Genomic DNA, 18,252 nt, shown 5'->3' with positions numbered 1-18,252 from the left:
TTATAGGATTTTTCCTAGAGTGCATGTTAACTAAGTTTTAGCCTTTGTGGAAAAAATTAAAATAAGAAAACTATGACTACTCTGACAGGGCATATATGTTCTAAATGAAAGGCAAATATGACTGACTTGAAGTGGCATTTGTACAGTACTTATTTTCCAGTGAGTTTAAGTATCTATCAGTGAGCACTTCCTTTAACCTCACATGAATGACATTCCTGATGAATACAATGGCATCTTCTTTTAAAAACAAAAGAAAGGTAAACTAAAACAAATACCTTAGAAAATAAAAGTGGTTCATTTAGCAAAATAATTCTTCAGATTATATAATAACTCGCCAAAGAGTTCCCTTAGACAGTGGCTCTCTTAGCTCATTTTACATTGTTCTATAGATAGAAGTCCAGCCACGTGAAACTCTCAATTAGTGTATCTTATGCCTAGTCAAGGTATATACTTCCATCTTTATAATGACAAACTAAAGCATTTAACTAGGTCTTGTCTATGATTAAAACTATCCCAGTCATGAAACTGCACAAAAATTCAGTTCCCAAACTTATAATAACTCATATCAAAACTAACTAGTAAAGGGCAATGCTTAATAATGAAGGTGACTTGAGAACAGCCCAACTTTCTGAAAACACATAGACTAAACGTTTCTAAGTCCCCTGGGCTCTGAATTCACTGTTAAGTAAGGATTATTCTTGACTTTTTCCTGCTTCTTCAGATCACATAGTAGACAAGCAAGCAAAAAGCCATATTAATTTCAAAACCAAATTACTCCTAAGCAGAAAATAAGGTTGATAACAAGAACCTGTGTCCACTAGAAACAAGTATATGAGCGTGTATGTAGTGATAAACACATAAACACATAAATCATAAATAACCCTTCTCAGAATGGTTTGAATAGTCAGAAACTTAATAGGAATAAAAATGTAGGTAAGCAATATCAGAATTCAGTAAAGCCGTGGGGCACTCACCAGGGCAAACAGTGATTTCTTCTGCAGAACTTTCTGGCATAAGAACTAAACTTCTCTTACTGGTCAAAGCTGCAATACTGAAAACAGAATCAAATGACAAGTGAACTCCTCATAGAATAAAGCAGAGCAAAGGCCCACAAGCAATGGTGGGTCCTTTAAATATCTGCAAGTGAACAGATATATTCTGTACAGTGTCACAATCAGAAAGCAAGGCATCCATAGTGCAAGTAGCCAGACAGAGGGAAAATAAGAATGCTTTCAACTTTGGATCCAGTGAAATTAGTAAATGAAACGAAGCTCCCTTTGTTATCTTCACTCCAGAAGGTTAAAGGGTAAGGAATACCAGTAACTATCAGAGACGACCAAAATTATACTATAGTATAAAAACGTCAAAAGTGTTTTGCAGTCTGGCTACCAGTTACAGCCTTGAGAAGAGAAGAGACATATAAACGCAGAAAACCTGGAGATTTTCCTGACAGCACAGTACTTTTTCCTCACCTTACAGTTAAAAGTTTCTCTTTATCTTGATATACAGCTTTCCAAACAACAAAAATAAAATCCCAGACTATCCTACAGCAAGAATCTGCCCACCCAAGTTGAGTATCTCTTCTGGGAAAAACTTAATTATGAATGACTTCCCTTATCCAACCTTCTGGTTTTTCCTGCCTGTTTATTCATGGAGTGTGATCTCTTCCTGACACCACAACACATGGCTGAGAGATCTGAGAATCTGAAATAGTCCCTCATGCTTCACAGAGTTTTACGATTAGTTTGATCAAGTATGCAAGAAGACACTTTAAAAACACAAATCCTCACGTCAACCAAGAGCCACAGAGAAGAGAGACTAGCCACCACTGAGACTCATGATAAATAACTAAACCATGACAGGAAACCACAAGTGATTTCTCCCTCTAAATAAAACATTTCAGAACATTTGTTATAAACCCAAGCTAGACACAGTTTACGCTGCATGTAACATTAGGGCTCTATTCAAAAAGTCTATCATAAGACAATTTGCTGACATTTATAAAATGGGCTAATCAATTTGAAGTCAAACCACATTGTATGTGATTTCAACTCTCTCCTGGTGACAAAGTGTATAATCATTTATTAAAGCCTACATCTGCTCTGCACAGGCTCACCACAATAAAACAGAGAGGCCTACAGGGAGCAGAAGACCAACTCCAGTTTAGAACATTTCCAAAAAGTGTCTTAACAGCAAAAGAATCAAACTACCATCATATTCTTCAGCATAGGGATAGATACCTGATAGTATTCACAAAAGCTTAATAAAGACCACTACCTAAATTACAGTGATAGTAACTGGGCCTTAAACTCCATATGAGAGATGACAGTCACTCAATACAGAGATCAGCTCTTGAGAAATCCTCCAACTGTCAGAAAAGTGGAAAAGTGGCTAGAAACCTGACCCAGTTAATAACCAATTAGCCATTATCTATTATTAAAGAAGACTTAGAAGATAAAACTCCATCAACTAATCAAGAATGGAAGTATGCAAATATAGTAGCAGATAAGACACTAACCAGACACAAAGTACTGAGTAAAGGTGGTACAGAACTTGTGTGGCCTGAATAATATACAAGCTTAACAAATAGGATTTACGGGGCTGAAGAGATGGCTCAGTGGTTAAGAGCACTGGTTGTTCTTCAAAAAGACCTGAGTTCAATTTCCAGTAACCACATGGCAGCTCACAACTGTCTGTAGTACCAGCTTGAGGGGATCTGATGGCCTCACACAGACATATATGCAAGCAAACACATAAAATAAAAAGAAATCATTAAAAAAAGAAGTAAGATTTGGAAATGCATATAGTAAATGCATAAGCAGACCAGTAATATGGCTGTCTCTGTGGAAGCCAGTAAGACCATCAGAATAAGAAAAATCAGAATGCCAAAAAAGATAGAGGGAAACATTTGAAAATCTACCAAGTAAGTGAAAGCATACTGGAGAACAAAGGCATACTAAGTGCCTATCAAGCTGAGCACATTAACTACACAGGTCCTAAGTGCACAGAAGAAACTCAGCAGCCATTTCAAAATGCAAGCCAGATAAAAGCAAGGTAGGTCTACCCCTAGGATAAGTCTCAGTCCTTACAAGCCTCAAATCCAGTTTCAGATTTCCATGAGGCAGTGATTTCTCCAGTAGACAGATCTGTAGTGGAGACAAATCCCACTTGTGTTATACCATATGGCTTAGAATGCAGTGGGCAGGTGCCATTTTGAGGGAGTTGGGTGGGGGGGAATCTATTCTTAAAAACTGAACTGAGTCTGGAGAGGTGGCTCAGTGGTTAAGAGCACTGACTGTTCCTCCTAAGGACCTGGGTTCAATCCTCAGCATCCACATGGCAGCTCAGAAATGGCTGGGAATCTGATGCATTCTTCTAGCATCCCAGGGTACCAGACACAAATCTACATGCAGCTACAACACTCATACACATAAAAATAAAAATTCAAAAAACAAAAAACTGAACTACCCTGGGGGCCTGAGATCAAGGAACATCCACAAGATAGGAAGCCTCAATTTGGTCTGCACAAACCTTCAGTCAAGGAAGCCTCTTAAAAGCAGTTGTGGACAGCAGCAGGGCTGGACTCTGGCCAAAGGGTACAGGCAACATGAGACTGGCTTAGATTGGATCATGTTTAAGGGGAGACAATCCCGTCCATGCTCTGTGGTTGAGAAAAGATCTCATCAACAAGAGCTATGCTGGAGTTTAATAGCTCTGAGCCTTAGGCCAGTAAGCAGATCAAACTTTACAGTCACCTACCTAAATTCATTACTGTTAAGCTCAAGAACTCTGAAGTTCCTGGGGTGTAATGATACCAAAAAGGCATCTCTCCACAGGATGATTAATATACAGGAGACCTTGAAAACATGAAGGCAGGTCTTTTGCCTGAACCAATCTCAGTGCTATGATATGATTTCTACACTCCTTAGATAAACAGCCACTCAGGAAGATATAATATAGGCAGGCTAAAGAGGAGGAAAAACTCTGCCCAGCCCACAGAATGCAAAACTAAGTGAAAATGGTTGTGAAGAGAGCTCTGGAAGATAGCAATACAGACTTTAGTTTATGCTAACTGTAACAGCATAAACCAAAGAAAAGACGCCAGCAGTTCACAGTCAAACTGACCCTCCTCCTGCCTCCACAAGCATTACTCAAGGATCCAGAAAGAAGCTGCTGCAACAGCTCATCTCTTCTTTCTCTGCGTTTATATTTTGCTTTGTGTTTATGTGTGACTTTTCCCTACATGTTTACAGGGCCTTTAAATTTTTCATTTGTATTACTTGTGTGCATGCACACACGCACAGGCATGGGGATCAGAGGACACTTTTTCGAATAAGTACTCTCCTTCTACCACATCATCTGGGGGTCAAACTCAGGCCATCAAGCTTGGGGACCAAGTCCCTTTAGCCCTATTATCCAGAATTTTTTCTTGTTCCGTTTTGCTTTTTGAGACTGAGTCTCTCTATGTAGGCCTAGATGTCCTAAAACTATGTAGACCAGTCTGGACTCAAACTCAACAAAATCCTCCTGTCTCTGTCACCCTAGTAAAGGAGTTCTTTTCTTTTTTGTGTGTGTATGGGGGGTGGGGGGAGGGGGGAGAAATACTGTAGTTAAATATTTTTAAATGTTTTTACTTGTTATTTCTCTTCGAACATTTATCTAATTTTGTTTACCCGTTGTTTTTTCATTTAGGGAAAAACTTTTCCCTAGTTTCTTTTCTTAAGACAGGATCTCACTGTGTTGCTCTAACTAGCGTAGAACTCATTATGTAGACCAGGCTGGCCTCCTAGAAAGAGCTAGGATTAAAGGTATATATCAGCAGGACCCAGCTTTCTTTCTCACTCTTTTCCCACAATGATGTCTTCTTTTCCCCCTTTTAATGTCTTAAGTTTATCTTACTGACTTTTTAAGACTCATATTTTTATTCTTTTATTCCCCATCCTACATTTATTAAATTTTGCTTTTGAACTTTTCTATTTAGTGATGCTTTCTTTCTTACTCTCATGTTCTTGTCTCTCCCCTTCTCCCAAATTTTCCTCATGTCTTTTTTTAATTAATTTATTCATTTTATGTATATGAGCACAGTGTAGCTGTCTTCAGACACACCAGAAGAGGGCATCAGATCCCATTACAGACAGTTGTGAGCCACACTGTGGTTACTGGGAATTGAACTCAGGACCTCTGGAAGATCAGTCAGTGCTCTTAACCACTGAGCCATCTCTCCAGCTCCATCTTACTTCATTCTCCTTCTTTTCATCTATTTAACTTTGCTCCCCACTTTTCTCTCCTTCTCCAGTCTCCTTTTCTCTCACTCATTTGCTATTTCCACACTTTCTTTAAAGAGTGTTTAACTTCATACCACATTCTACAGCAGAATGGTACTTTCAGTTATATGATTATTGGTGACTATATATTCATGAGCTGTAATTGATTTTGTATATTTCTATATCTAATACAGTTTGATATTATTGCTGCTATAGCAGTGTGTTTCCTGTGTTTCCTCCCAAGTGTACACCTTCAAGAGTAGGCTGCTAAGTAAGAAGATCCACCTTCAAAACCCTAAAGAGCTAGCCAAACCAACAGATACATAACTCACAACGATGAAATACAAGAAATATATAGTCAGGACAACACAACGCCTCTAAAAGACCATAATCCTCAACTACAGAACTTAAAAGCACCAAAATATGTAAAATGCACATGAAGCTTTCAAATATTTTCTGGTAAAAATAAATGACTCATGATCTAACATGGCACACAAACATAGAAGAAAAATTCAGAAAGGAAATTGAGTTTTTTGGTTTTTTTTTTTTTTTTTTTTTTTTGTTTTTGAAAGGGAGAGAGGGAACAAAGAAAGAAGTAAGAAGCAAGGGAGAAAAAAGAAAGGAAGAAAAGTAAGAGAAGGTGGAAGGGAAAAAGAGAGAGAAGGAAAAAGGAAAAAATTGAAAAGTTTAATGGACAAAAATCACAGTAGAGGTGCTGGAGAGATGGCTCCTTCAGAGCACTGGCTGGGCTCCCAGCATCCATGCAGCGTGAGACCATCACAGTTTCCAAGGATCACAGACATACACACACACAGTAAAACAACTACTATTTTAGTACAGTAGAGGGCATTGCCAATAGACTTGACTAAGCAGAAGAAAGAGATCAAGGACCAAGGACGCCACAGAAGGAGGACAAAGTGAATCAAATACTACATTCAATTACTAGTGAGGAAAAAAATAAATGAGCATTTCCATAACATCTAAGAATTCTGGAATAAGCAGACAAGGTGGGCTAAACCTTTAATCCCAGAACTACGGAGGCAGAGGCAAGTGGATCTCTGTGAACATGAGGCCAGCCTGATCAACAGTGAGTTTCAGGAGGGCCAGAGGTACACGGTGAAGTAAGACCCTATCTCAAAAAATAATCAATAGGACAAAAGACACAGCTGCTATGAACACTAAAAACATAAACTATTCAATGAAACTACAGCAGAAATTTTCCCAAACCTTTTCAAAGAACTAGACCTTCTGTTTGAAGCAAGAGGCATTTATAACACAGACATGTTCAGAGACAAACCTCTGTACAACATGTTATAATCATAAAGTCAAACATACAATGCAGGGGCTGAGGAAACAGCTCACACATTAAAGTGCTTGGCACACAAGTCTAACAACCAGAGTTCAGATCCACAGAAACCTGCTAAAATGCTCCTGAGTGTGGCAGTGACCTGTAACTCTGGTCTCAGAAGATAGGGAATAGGAGACCCCCCAGAGCTAGCTGGCTAGCAAGACAAACGACTGCAGGCTCTGGGCTGAACTGAGACACTGCCTCAGTGAGTAAGGTGGAAGAGTAATCTAGAACGATGTTATACATCCGTCCTGGGCTTCTACATGCACACACCTACACACATGCAAAATATGAATATATACACACATGAAAAAAAACACAAAGCAAAGAAACAATATTCAAAACAGTAAAGGGGAAAACAGCAACTCATCTACAAAAGCAAAAACATCAGAACAATGTCAGTCTGTCATTAGCACTGTTCAAAGCCAAAGGAACAGGAAAGATATATTTTAAGCACTGAAAGTAAATAACTGTCACTTGAGGATATTATATACAGCAAAAGTATTTTCTAAAACTGAATATAAATAAATAAAACTGAAGAAAAATAATAGCATTTCAAGGAAAGTACAAACTAAGGCAGTTCATAACCTTCAAGCCGGCACTGAGAAGACATTTAAATGAATACTATGCACAAAGGAAGAAGAAAAGCAGTCTCAACTACAAGCACACAGGAAAGAATAAATTTTAGGAAAGAAATGACTAAACACAGGAGTTCTAGGAAAAACCCACCATGTCCGACACTGTAAACCAGCTAACCAATAATACTAATAAGGAAGCAAGAACAAACAGCACTCAACTAACCACAAAACAACCAAAAAAATTACGGGAATTAATAAATATCTCACTATAATAACTTTAAATATAAAATGGTCTCAATTCACCAATAAAGAAACACAGACTGTCTGATTTATTCCAAATTTCTGTGTTATCTCCAGGAAAAGCCAAGAGATGAAAAACTCAATCAGTCAGAAACCAAAAAAAGGCTGGTAGAGCTATTCTGGTATTTGATAAAGTATTCAAACCAACTTAGTCAGAAGACATAAAAGGTCACTACATATTAAAAGGGAACAATTTCTTGGGCGTGGCAGCATATGTCTTTCATCTCAGCACTTGGGAGGCAGAGGCAGGTGGATCTCTGTGAGTTCAAGGCTAGCCTGGTCTATACAGTAAATACCTAGACAGCCAGAGGTAAGTAGAGAGACCCTGTCTCAAAAAAAAAAAAAAAAGAAAGAAAGAAAGAAAGAAAGAAAGAAAGAAAGAAAGAAAGAGAGAGAGAGAAAAGAGAAAAAGGGGAGGGGAGGGGAGGGGAGGGGAGGGGAGGGGAGGGGAGGGGAGGGGAGGGGAGGGGAGGGGAGGGGAGGGGAGGGGAGGGGAGGGGAGGGGAGGGGAGGGGAGGGGAGACACCTTTCAATTCTATCTCACTCCAGCCAGAATGGCTACCAAGAAAGCAAATAACAAACGCTGCTCAGGATGTGTGGAGATTTACATTTTACAGCCACTATCAGTATGGAGGTTCCATGACAGACTGACAGACAGACAGATGAAAAAGGAGGGAAGGAAATAAAAGGAGAGAAAGGAGACAGAGAGAAAGAGAGAGACCAGAGAATTACCATACAATCTAGCTACATTAGACCATACCTGGGTATGTACCTGAAGAACTGTAAGTTGACATACCACAGACATACTTTATATCCGTGTTTAAAGTCACACTATTCACAATAACCAAAACATGGAATCAGCCTAGAATGATGGAATCCATCAGTGAATAGATAAACAAGGTTCATATACACAATGGAATGCTGTACAGTTATTTAAAGAAATGAAATCATAACATTTGCAGGAAAAAATAGATGCAAGATCACAAACAAAATAAGCCAGACTCAGAAAAAATAAAGACCACATACCATGTTCTCCTATTCAAAACCCTAGATTTATATATGTAATATATATAAATCTATTATGTACTAAATACATGTTAATGTATATTTGTAGATCATGAAACAAGGGGATTATAAGGGGAGGAAGAGACCTTAAGAGAGGGAAGAATAGAGGCAGGCAGGTAGATCTCTGTGAGTTCAAGGCCAGGATGGTCCACAGACCAAGTTCCAGGATAGCCAGGCCTACACAGAAAAATCTTGTCTACAAAAACCAAAAAGAGAAAGAAAGAAAGAGAGAGAGAGAGAAGAGAGAGAGAGAGAAAGACACACACAGAGAGAGAGAGAGAGAGAGAGAGAGAGAGAGAGAGAGAGAATGAGAATGAATGAATGAATGAATGAATGAATGAATGAATTTTGGACTAACCAGAAGAAAGTGGAAATATCTGGACAAGAGAGGAGAGGGGACACCGAGAGAACAGTGAGCAATGAGGGAAGCAAGTGAATGAGAACAATGATGACATGAAACCTATTGTTCTGTATGCTAATCTGAAAGAAAAAAGTAACATAACAGGAATAAAAACAAAACAAAGAAAGGAAGACAAGCCATAAAGAAGCAGTCTAGGAAGCTGGGAAAGATTAGAGAACAGCAAGTAATAAACTGTGAGATTTATGCTAAGATGACTAGAGTGGGTAAGAAAACCTTTATGATCTCTTCTAGGCTTAATATTTTAGGCTTCTAAGAGATACACATTTGCAAACTTACAGCTAAAAATGATTTCCAATCTCGGCACATAAAGGAGGTAAGAGTTCTCTGGCGAGTTTCTCATGTAATACAGTCTCTTTCAAGAGGTTCCTCTTCCTTACCCTTATGCCATAGGAGGAGACAGGAGACCCACAGCAGAATAACCCTCACCTTTGTGAGGCAGGCACAGAGTCGTCTCCTTCAGAACTCTTCAGAACTTCGTCAGAAGTTTCTTCAACAAATGGACTTTGGGAAGACTGGAAAGATACAGGAAACATCCTGAATACACAGGAGAACGTATTTCTTCCTTTGTTATTTATATAGTGCATGTTTATATGTACATGTGGAAGCCAGAGGTCAATCTTGGATGCCATTCCTCAGAAGCTCTATCTGCCTTAGGTTTTTTGTTTGTTTGTAACAGCCTCACTATATGAAGACCAAGCTGGTCTCCAGTTCACAGAGATCCTCTTCTAGAATTAAAGGCACACGCCACCACACTAAGCCATATTCATCTTGGGTTTTGCTGGTTTTTGTTTTGTTTTACATTTATCTATCTTTGGGGGAAGCGGTAGGGGTACACATGTCACCGGTGCACATGTGGAAGTCAAAGAATAAGTTGCAAGAGTCAGTTCTCACTTTCTACCATGTGGGTTCTGAGGATCAAATTCAGGTCCTCTCTCTTGGTGGTGACAAGCACCTTTTTCTTAAAACAGCCTCCCTCATTGACCTTATTGACTAAGATGGATAGTTAGCCCCAAGGTATCCATCCACCTGTCTCCAACTCTCCAGCCACCAACACACCCAGCCTTTTTTGACATGGGTTCTAGGATTGGAATTTAGATCCTCATGCTTGTATGGCAATCAGTTCCAACTGAATGTTCTCCTCAGCCCAAGTTTCTTCCTCTTAAAAAACAAACAAACAAACAAAAAACCACAAATCTTCCAAATTATCACTTAACTGTTAATAATAAAACAAGCTCTTAATCTCTTACTGTCTTACTCTCCCTCTCTTACTCTCTTGCCTCTCTGTCCCCTCTCCCGCCTTCCTCTCTCTCCACGTGGTCACGGCCGCTGGCCTCTACTTCTCTACGCCTGCTTCTCTGCTTCTCTCTCTCTACCTCTGCCTCTGCCTCTACTACCCTCCTGGCTCCCCTCCCCATGCCTTCAATAAACTCTATTCTATACTAAAAAAAAATAAAAAATAAAAAATAAAATAAAATAAAGGCCAGATATCGTAGCCCAGGCCTTTTATCTTAGCACTTGGAGACCTAGGAGCTCAAGGCTAGCCAGATATCAAGCTCCTGGATAGCCAGAGCTATATAAGGGACCCTGCCTCAAAACAAAATAATAACTCAGACATAATGGTACATTAATGCCAGCACTTGGGAGATAGAAGTAAGCAGATTTCTGTGAATTCAAGGCTAGTCTGGGTTTAAATAGTAAGTTCCATGAAGAAAGCAAGTAATGCTACCTTAAGTGGGCTTTCTAAGAAAGTACCCTGGCTATGCAGCTTCTTCCAGGAAAAGCTTCTTTGACTACTCGATAACATTTTCAGGGCGTAGCATGTCATTGATACCCTAAACAAGTTTGGGCATCCCTCTATGATTCCAATAAATGATGACTTATAGAAGGGGGAAAGAAAGGAAGGTAAAAGGGAGGAAAACTGAATCTATAATCAAAAGAAAAGTTGTACAGCAGCAATGGGCCAGCAAGATGGCTCAAGGGAAAAGGCACTTGCTACCAAGCCTGACAATCAAGAGTTCCATCCCTGGGTCTCGTACACCAAAAGAAGAGAAATGATTCCCCAGAAGTTACCCTCTGACCTAAACACACACACACACACAAATAGATAAATAAAATATAACTTTCTAAAAACTCTTGCATTAAAATACAGCGACAATAAATAATGCGTCCAACTCTTTAAGTAATGAATTTTTTCTTTGAAAAACAAAAACAGGAAACACTGACACCTAGTGTCCACATAACAGAATTTTGTTGACTTAGAGAATTGGAGAGATGGCTCAGAAGTACCCAGTCCCAAGTCAGACAACTGACAGAACTGATTCCTACAAGCATTCTTCTGACAGTCTCTAATGTGGTGTTACAGATACCCCACACACACCATATACATAATTAAATGTCTTTAAAAGTGTATTGCTTTTTTGTTAAGTAAAATGGAAAGTAACAAAGACAATGTCAACCTCTGGCCTCCAACCTCTAACTAACACACACACACACACACACACAGAGAGAGAGAGAGAGAGAGAGAGAGAGACAGCATGCACGCACGCATACATGCACCAAAAAAAACCCTCAAAAGCATTGTACTAGACATTTTATACAAACTCACTTTTATCCTTACAACTACATAAAGATGGGGCTGAAGACATGGCTCAAAATTAAGAACACTTGCTGCTCTTGCAGAAAACCAATTCAGTTCTCCACCGACGTGGCAGCTCACAAACATCCCTAACTTCCTTCTGAATATTACAAAGCATCATAGAACTACAAACCCATCATTAAGTATAATTTTTAGAGTATTCTGTTTTATTACTAAAGTTTTTATTAGTATTTGTTATTAGACTTTGAAATTTTTAGTTTCTCTTGTTACTGTATTTGTTTGGTTTTCCTTACAATAAAGATTTATGAAGTGATAGCTCTTAAAAGTATTCCTAAAGTATAGTTTTGACTTTTGTATTTTAGTGTTGGGGCTGACTTTTAGCAGAAAGCGGCTATCAGCTTTGCAGCCATCTTGAGCCATATACCCTGACATGAGACTTGGATTACAATAGCCTACAACAGCTGAGCACACTCCGATAATCTTGGTTTAGATACCTTGGGTGTGTGAGATTAAAGGTGTGTGAGATTAAAGGTGTATAACTTAGAAGTGTAGAGATCATAGTTAGAGACAAGATCTAAGGGCATGATTAAAGGTGTGACCAAAAGACATGGCTTAGAAGTGAGACATATAAAAGGCAGAGGCAGACGGTAGAGAATCAGACATTAGGGAGACACAGAAGAGAGAATCAGACACTTCAGAGAGAACAACTTGGAGTAGGAATTAGGCATTAGGTAGCAGGCACTTGGAAGAGAACTTGGAAGAAGTAACTTGGAACTTGGAGGCACTAGGAACTAGGAACTAGGAACTAGGGACTAGGAACTTAGGACTTGGGACTTGGAGAGAAGAAGAGACTGAAGAATAAACGGGATTGAAACACACTCTGTCTGGTCTCCATTCCTCGAGTCCGTCCTTACTCTCTCTCTTGCTGAACCCCAACCTGCGGACAGGAGCGGCAGCTTGGGCCGGGATACAGTGGCCGCCAAGCACGGAGTGGAGAGGGCCTCAACATTTTGCTCGGGTCGCAACATTTTAGTAATTTTGTGTCTTTCGCAAGCCATTTAGTATCAATTTTTACATCTATAAAGTGGGAAATAACAATCCCTTTTTTTAAATAGTTTAAAGGAAGGTAGAGAAACAAGATACACAATGTCCATACATAATACTATCTAGCCATATTAGAAATAGACTAAGACAGCAATCTAAATGTCTCCAAACAGAGATTGGGTTCATTAGAAAAAAGTCACCGGAAGCAAAATTAGAAATATACCATGATGAAAAAGAATAAACCAGGAAACTGTCTGAACTTATATTACAGATTATCTCCTCTAGGACTGACACGGTGGAGGAAGGAAACTGACCCCTGCAAGTCATCTTCTGACCTTGCACACTATAGCATTTGTGCACACAGGACACATACACACAAAAAGAAAGAAAGAAAAAGGAAAGAAGGAAGGAAGGAAGGAAGGAAGGAAGGAAGGAAGGAAGGAAGGAAGGAAGGAAGGAAGGAAGGCAGGCAGGCAGGCAGGCAGGCAGGCAGGCAGGCAGGCAGGCAGGCAGGCAGGCAGGCAGGCAGGCAAAAATACTATATAGAGATGTTTTCATCTTTATATCAAGAAATATCAGTCAGTCTAAATATCATGCTGGTGCAGTTTGAGAAGCTAGCATTCATATACCTCTGGTGGGAACACAAATATATTATTTTCTATAGATGGCAATTTGGTAATAGTTAACAAAACTGTAAATATAAGCAGCCTCTGATCCATCACTGTATCTGTAAGAAATTATCCTACGACTATCTCCCATGTAGATAAAGTGTCTTCTGTTCAAGGTACTAACACAGGACTACATGGGATAGAAAAATATTAGACACAACTTACATGCTAACCAGTCAGCTACTGAACAAGTTATGGTTTATCCAATACCAGTATATCCCATATCTCCAAATAAAGCGCTCTGTGTGTGTGTGTGTGTGTGTGTATTATTATAGAATGATTATTGTTATAGAATGATCACAGAATTACTAAATAAAAAAGAACAAAATAATGTATATAGTAAGCTATCATCTGTATAACTAAAAGGCAGAGAGCTACAGATGTAGCTCAGTTGGCAGTGCTTATTTAGCATGCATGAAGTCTTGGATGTCATCCCCTGCACTATATAAAGCACAGAATAAAAAACTTGCCTGTAGCCCCAGTACTCTGGAGATAGAAGCAGGAGGATCACAAGTTCAAGGTCATCCTTGCTACTTAGCAAGTCTGAGGCAAGCCTGGGATACATGAGAACCTATAGGAACTGAAGTTCCCAGAAAAAAAAAAAGCTACATCTACACTGAACACTCTACAAGGCTGTTTAACTGATTAGAACCTCAATGACTGTGGAAAGACTGTAACGTTGCATGTCTGGAACCAAATTTTCTTAGTCCCAAAGAAGCCATTTATTGGTCACCAGTGTGTGAATAAACATTCTTTTGACTATTAGATAATGGAATATATGAGCAGACCCCTAGCTTCCACCAACCCAAAAGCTAAGAATGTCATCAGACAGTATCTGAGGCCTATACAGAAATTTCCTCATTTTTACTGCAATCTACCTGATGTTCCCACCAATGTTATTTGAAAAATGTTTTCTTTTAAAATATATTATTATTTTTAATTGTGTAAAGGTGTGTGTCTACATGAGGATGTATGCACTTTGAGTGCTGGTATCCTCAGAAGACAGAGGCATTTAATCGCCTGGATAAAGATAGAGTTACAGACAGTTGTGAATTGGGAATCACACCCTGTCCTCTGGAAAAGCAGCAAGTGGTCTTAACCACTGAGCCATCTCTCCAGACCACTTAAAAAGTGTTTTGATTTATAACTTTCTTTGTTCAGTTACTATAAAACTGATACCTTGCTGGAACATGTAATATGGGGTAACCTAAATCTGTGTTCCCAGCTTATAGCAAGCAATTCATATTTAGCTGCAGAATAAATAAGAGATAAGAGCTGTGTTTTTCACATTGACACTTGTCAAAAAAAATTGGAAAAAGTGTATATATATATTACATAAAGTATCATGGAAGGATACACTAAAAAATAGCAGCATGGATTGAATCCAAAGAGGGGAAATGTCTGGCTAGAAGGTATAGCTGAAAGATAAATATATATATTTTAATTTGCATTTCCTTGAATATTTTAAAACATCATCTGTAGAAAAACAATTTAAAAATAAAAAGTTTGGAAAAGAAAATATGGTATATACTAACAAGATGGAATAATGTCTTAATGTATATCAAATAAGTGGAGAAAGATTTCTGGTAAATTATAAAGTGAAAGAAATGAACAAAGTTTGTGCAGAAGAGTTTCCATTTTGCTTAAAATTTAAAATAAAAATGTGTTTTATATGTATAGAAATGAAGGTGACTGCCTTTTGGTGGTTGGATAGCAGATAACTATTGTATTTTTTTTTTTTTTTTTTTTTTGAGACAAGGTCACACAATGCAGCCTAGGCTGGCCAGACTGCTCACCCTCCTGAGTGCTAGGATTATAGGTATACTACCACAAGGTTCTTTCTTTCTTTTTTAAACTCTTCTTATTTTATATAGTAAGCATGTATTATTTTAATAAGCAGATAGAAGAAAAGTCCACAAAAAAATAGTTAAAATAATTCTTATTTTATCTGTAAATCCTTAATTACAACACCACTGACCCTTACCTGACCATGACTGGTTGTTGGTTCTTCCTCCAACAAAAGTTTCTGTTTCAAGCTTTTAATAGGACTTTTTTGAAAATCCTTGGTTTCTGAGTGCCAGACAGATGCCCTAGATTCCTGCCTTTCCTCTTTGGCTTCATCTCCCATATCTTCTGAGATGCCTTCATTTTTTTCACTAGTCTGATCTTCTTGGCCACATTCATTCTGGATCAGAAAAGGAGGTCTAGGTAACACTGGTTCCCCAAACCCTCTTTTTTTAACAAGCTGTCTCTGAGCCATTTTCAGGCTCTTCTGATAAACCTCCAACTGGCAGAGAATGACACTGGTGTATTGATTAGGATCTACTCCAGCAGGGCAGAATGGAATACCCCAGTAGTAGTGCACAGTGCCCCCAACGTCCTGGAGATCTTTGGTGTCTGCTGGGATAGAAAGGCATTGCCTAGACGTGTCCCCCCTACCCTGGACAGCTTTGGAAAAAGCATAACCACTCCCAGTACTTTCCTGTGGCTTCCCACACTGTGTGTGCTCAGCCAAGTGGCCAGTACATCTGTCAAAACATTTAACGTTCTCATTCTCAAACACTGGCTGGCTTGACTGGTCCCAGCTTCCTGAGCTGCCAGAGACCGGCTCCTCTTCAGTGTTTTCATTGTGGTCCCAGGGCTCCTTTCTTTCCTCAGCCTCGTTTCCCTGACTGATAAGTGAGTCTTTACACAGAGATGGAGGTACCAGCTGCCATATGCCTGTAGGTATTTGAGAAAAAGTAGGGCTAAGGACAAATTTTTTTTTTTTTAAATTAAGACAGCTTGGTAAGCTATCACTTACCAAGAATTACAAAATGTGGCTATGAAAAGCCATTCTTTGGCTTTAGCCAAAGGGTGTTTTTTTCCTTGGAGATAAAAGTATGTTTCTTGAATATTAATGAAATTTCAACTATTTCTGTTTGAACCTCTTTAATATCAAAACAAGAATTTGGGGCATCTCTGTATCTACTCTCAGCAGAAGTAATATAGTTATACTTGATGTGTAGGAGTCAGAACAGGAAGACATGCCTTCAGTGGTTCCAGAATCTTTGGTGTTCTCTTGATGAGAATGTGAAGATGGTCCAGTAGCCAGAGGTCGAGATCTAGTAGCAGAATCATCAGAAGACCAGCAACTCTGAAACAAGTGATCCCGTACCAGACCAGGTTTATTATTAAAATAGCTGTACATGAAGAGTCACAGGAAGGACAAAAATAGGAGGCCAATGTCCCTAGGAGTTTCTCTTCAGATATAGCTGCTCAAGTCAAATGGATTCCCCAGTGTAAAGTGAATACCTATATATATTTACTATACTGTTCCTAATATGGAGGGTATATAGTATGTACTATGGTATATAGTATGGTCCCTAATATGGAGGGTATAGTATGGGTATACAGAATGGTTCAGATTAGAGATATATATTCACATGGTGATATATGCCTCTAGTCCTAAGCTTTTCAGAAGGCTAAAGTGGGAGACTGCTTGAACTTCCAAGCTGAAAGCCAGCCCTTTCAATTCTAGGAGGCTCTAGCTCAAACAAACAAGCTAACAAGCAAATAGAATCAAGGACTATGCAGAATCTGCCACTGGCAAGTATCCTTATTGTTTAGATTAATTTCTATTGAATATATCTGTGTCATAATTTAATATTACTTGGGTTTTTCTGTTTGTTTTTGTTTGCTGTTAATTGTTTTGGTTTGGTTTGGTTTTGGTTTTGGTTTTGGTTTTGGTTTTTTGAGACAGGGCTTCTCTGTATAGCCCTGGCTACTCTGGAACTTGCTCATAGACCAGGCTGGCCTCAAACTCAGAGATCCAACTGCCTCTGCCTTCTGAGTCCTGGGATTAAAGGCATGTATAACCACACCTAGCTATTTGATTATTTTTAAACTGTCCATTCTTTTTTTCTTTGCTGTCCCCACAAATGAGGGACGTGAACACCTGACCCTGAAGCTTTTGGAATTCTTGGTATTCTACAACCCTTTAGAAGCTGCCCATCTCTCTGATTCTCTTAAGCCACTGACTGAGAAGTCTGTGGAGCAGAATCAAACTCATGTGGTAATAAAAACACTTTGACCAGATTAATCAGCAACATGGACTTAAAAAAAAAAGTACTGAGATATTTTTATTAACTGAAAACTCTATAAACTACCAAAGCTCATTTCTCATACAAGTATCCCAGCCACTAAATAACTGAGAACATTATTAATAAATCCCACAAACTTTCAACACAGCATATTTACATTCAGGCTTTCAGCAATGGCTTTCCTCAAGAGTTCCTCTTCTTTCTCCTCCTGGTTGTTCACCTCCCTAGCTTCCTGCTCACTCATTTTGAGAGCCAAAGCAAATTGTTCTTCTTCTGACATCTCTGTAAGAGTGTAGGGAAGGGAAGAATACCACAAACAGCAAATTAGCATGAAAGCAAAAAAACAGAATCATTAAACTGTCAACTGGTAATACTATAAACCATATAGTATGATTTGCACTCCAATAAGGAAAGTCATATAAGGTAAGCTGTGGTCAAGATCATTAGTAGCATGCCAGGCATTGGAGGCACACATCTTTATAATCCCAGCACTCTGGAGGCAGAGGCAGGCAGATCTCTGTGAGTTTGAAGCCAGGAAACATGACATAAGCTGGATGAGTTATGTCTTCAGCAGTGTGATCATCTCATGTTCCAGTGGAGAGCTCTACACCCATCCTTACAAGGACAGCCCTAGTTAAAATCAGTATGTCTCTGTGATGGTTATTCTTGGTTGTCAACTTGACTATATCTGGAATTAATTTAAAATCCAAACAGCTAGGAATAGCTGTGAGTGATTTTTAGTTAATTGGATCACTTGAGGTAGGAGATGCGTCTTAAATCCAGATCATTTGGGGTCAGAAGATCCTGCCTAAATCTGGGCCACATCCTCTCACAGCAGCCTACATTAAAGACATGGAAGAAAGCAACTTTTGCCTTCTGCCTGCCT

The 18,252-nt window shown here is 39.0% G+C and overlaps 1 protein-coding gene across 4 annotated transcripts in view; it reads right to left on the bottom strand.

Annotated features, from left to right (window-relative positions):
• Uimc1 (ubiquitin interaction motif containing 1) overlaps window positions 1–18,252 on the bottom strand; it is a 69,758-nt gene that overhangs the window by 29,151 nt on the left and 22,355 nt on the right. For 3 of the 4 annotated variants that reach the window (XM_034510337.2, XM_076938987.1, XM_034510338.2), the window contains 5 exons: window positions 17,524–17,648; window positions 16,315–16,420; window positions 15,269–16,005; window positions 9,403–9,488; window positions 975–1,051 (listed from right to left, as the gene is read on the bottom strand). In XM_034510337.2, the coding sequence (XP_034366228.1) occupies window positions 975–1,051; window positions 9,403–9,488; window positions 15,269–16,005; window positions 16,315–16,420; window positions 17,524–17,648 (1,131 nt within the window). The remainder of the gene's footprint in view (window positions 1–974; window positions 1,052–9,402; window positions 9,489–15,268; window positions 16,006–16,314; window positions 16,421–17,523; window positions 17,649–18,252) is intronic. The other variant, XM_034510340.2, reaches the window with a different exon arrangement.

The sequence above is a fragment of the Arvicanthis niloticus genome, chromosome 8, assembly GCF_011762505.2.
Source record: "Arvicanthis niloticus isolate mArvNil1 chromosome 8, mArvNil1.pat.X, whole genome shotgun sequence".
Classification (NCBI taxonomy): Eukaryota; Metazoa; Chordata; class Mammalia; order Rodentia; family Muridae; genus Arvicanthis; species Arvicanthis niloticus.
The sequence above is the reverse complement of the archived record's forward strand: the minus strand, read 5'-3'. Positions and strand labels throughout refer to the sequence as shown.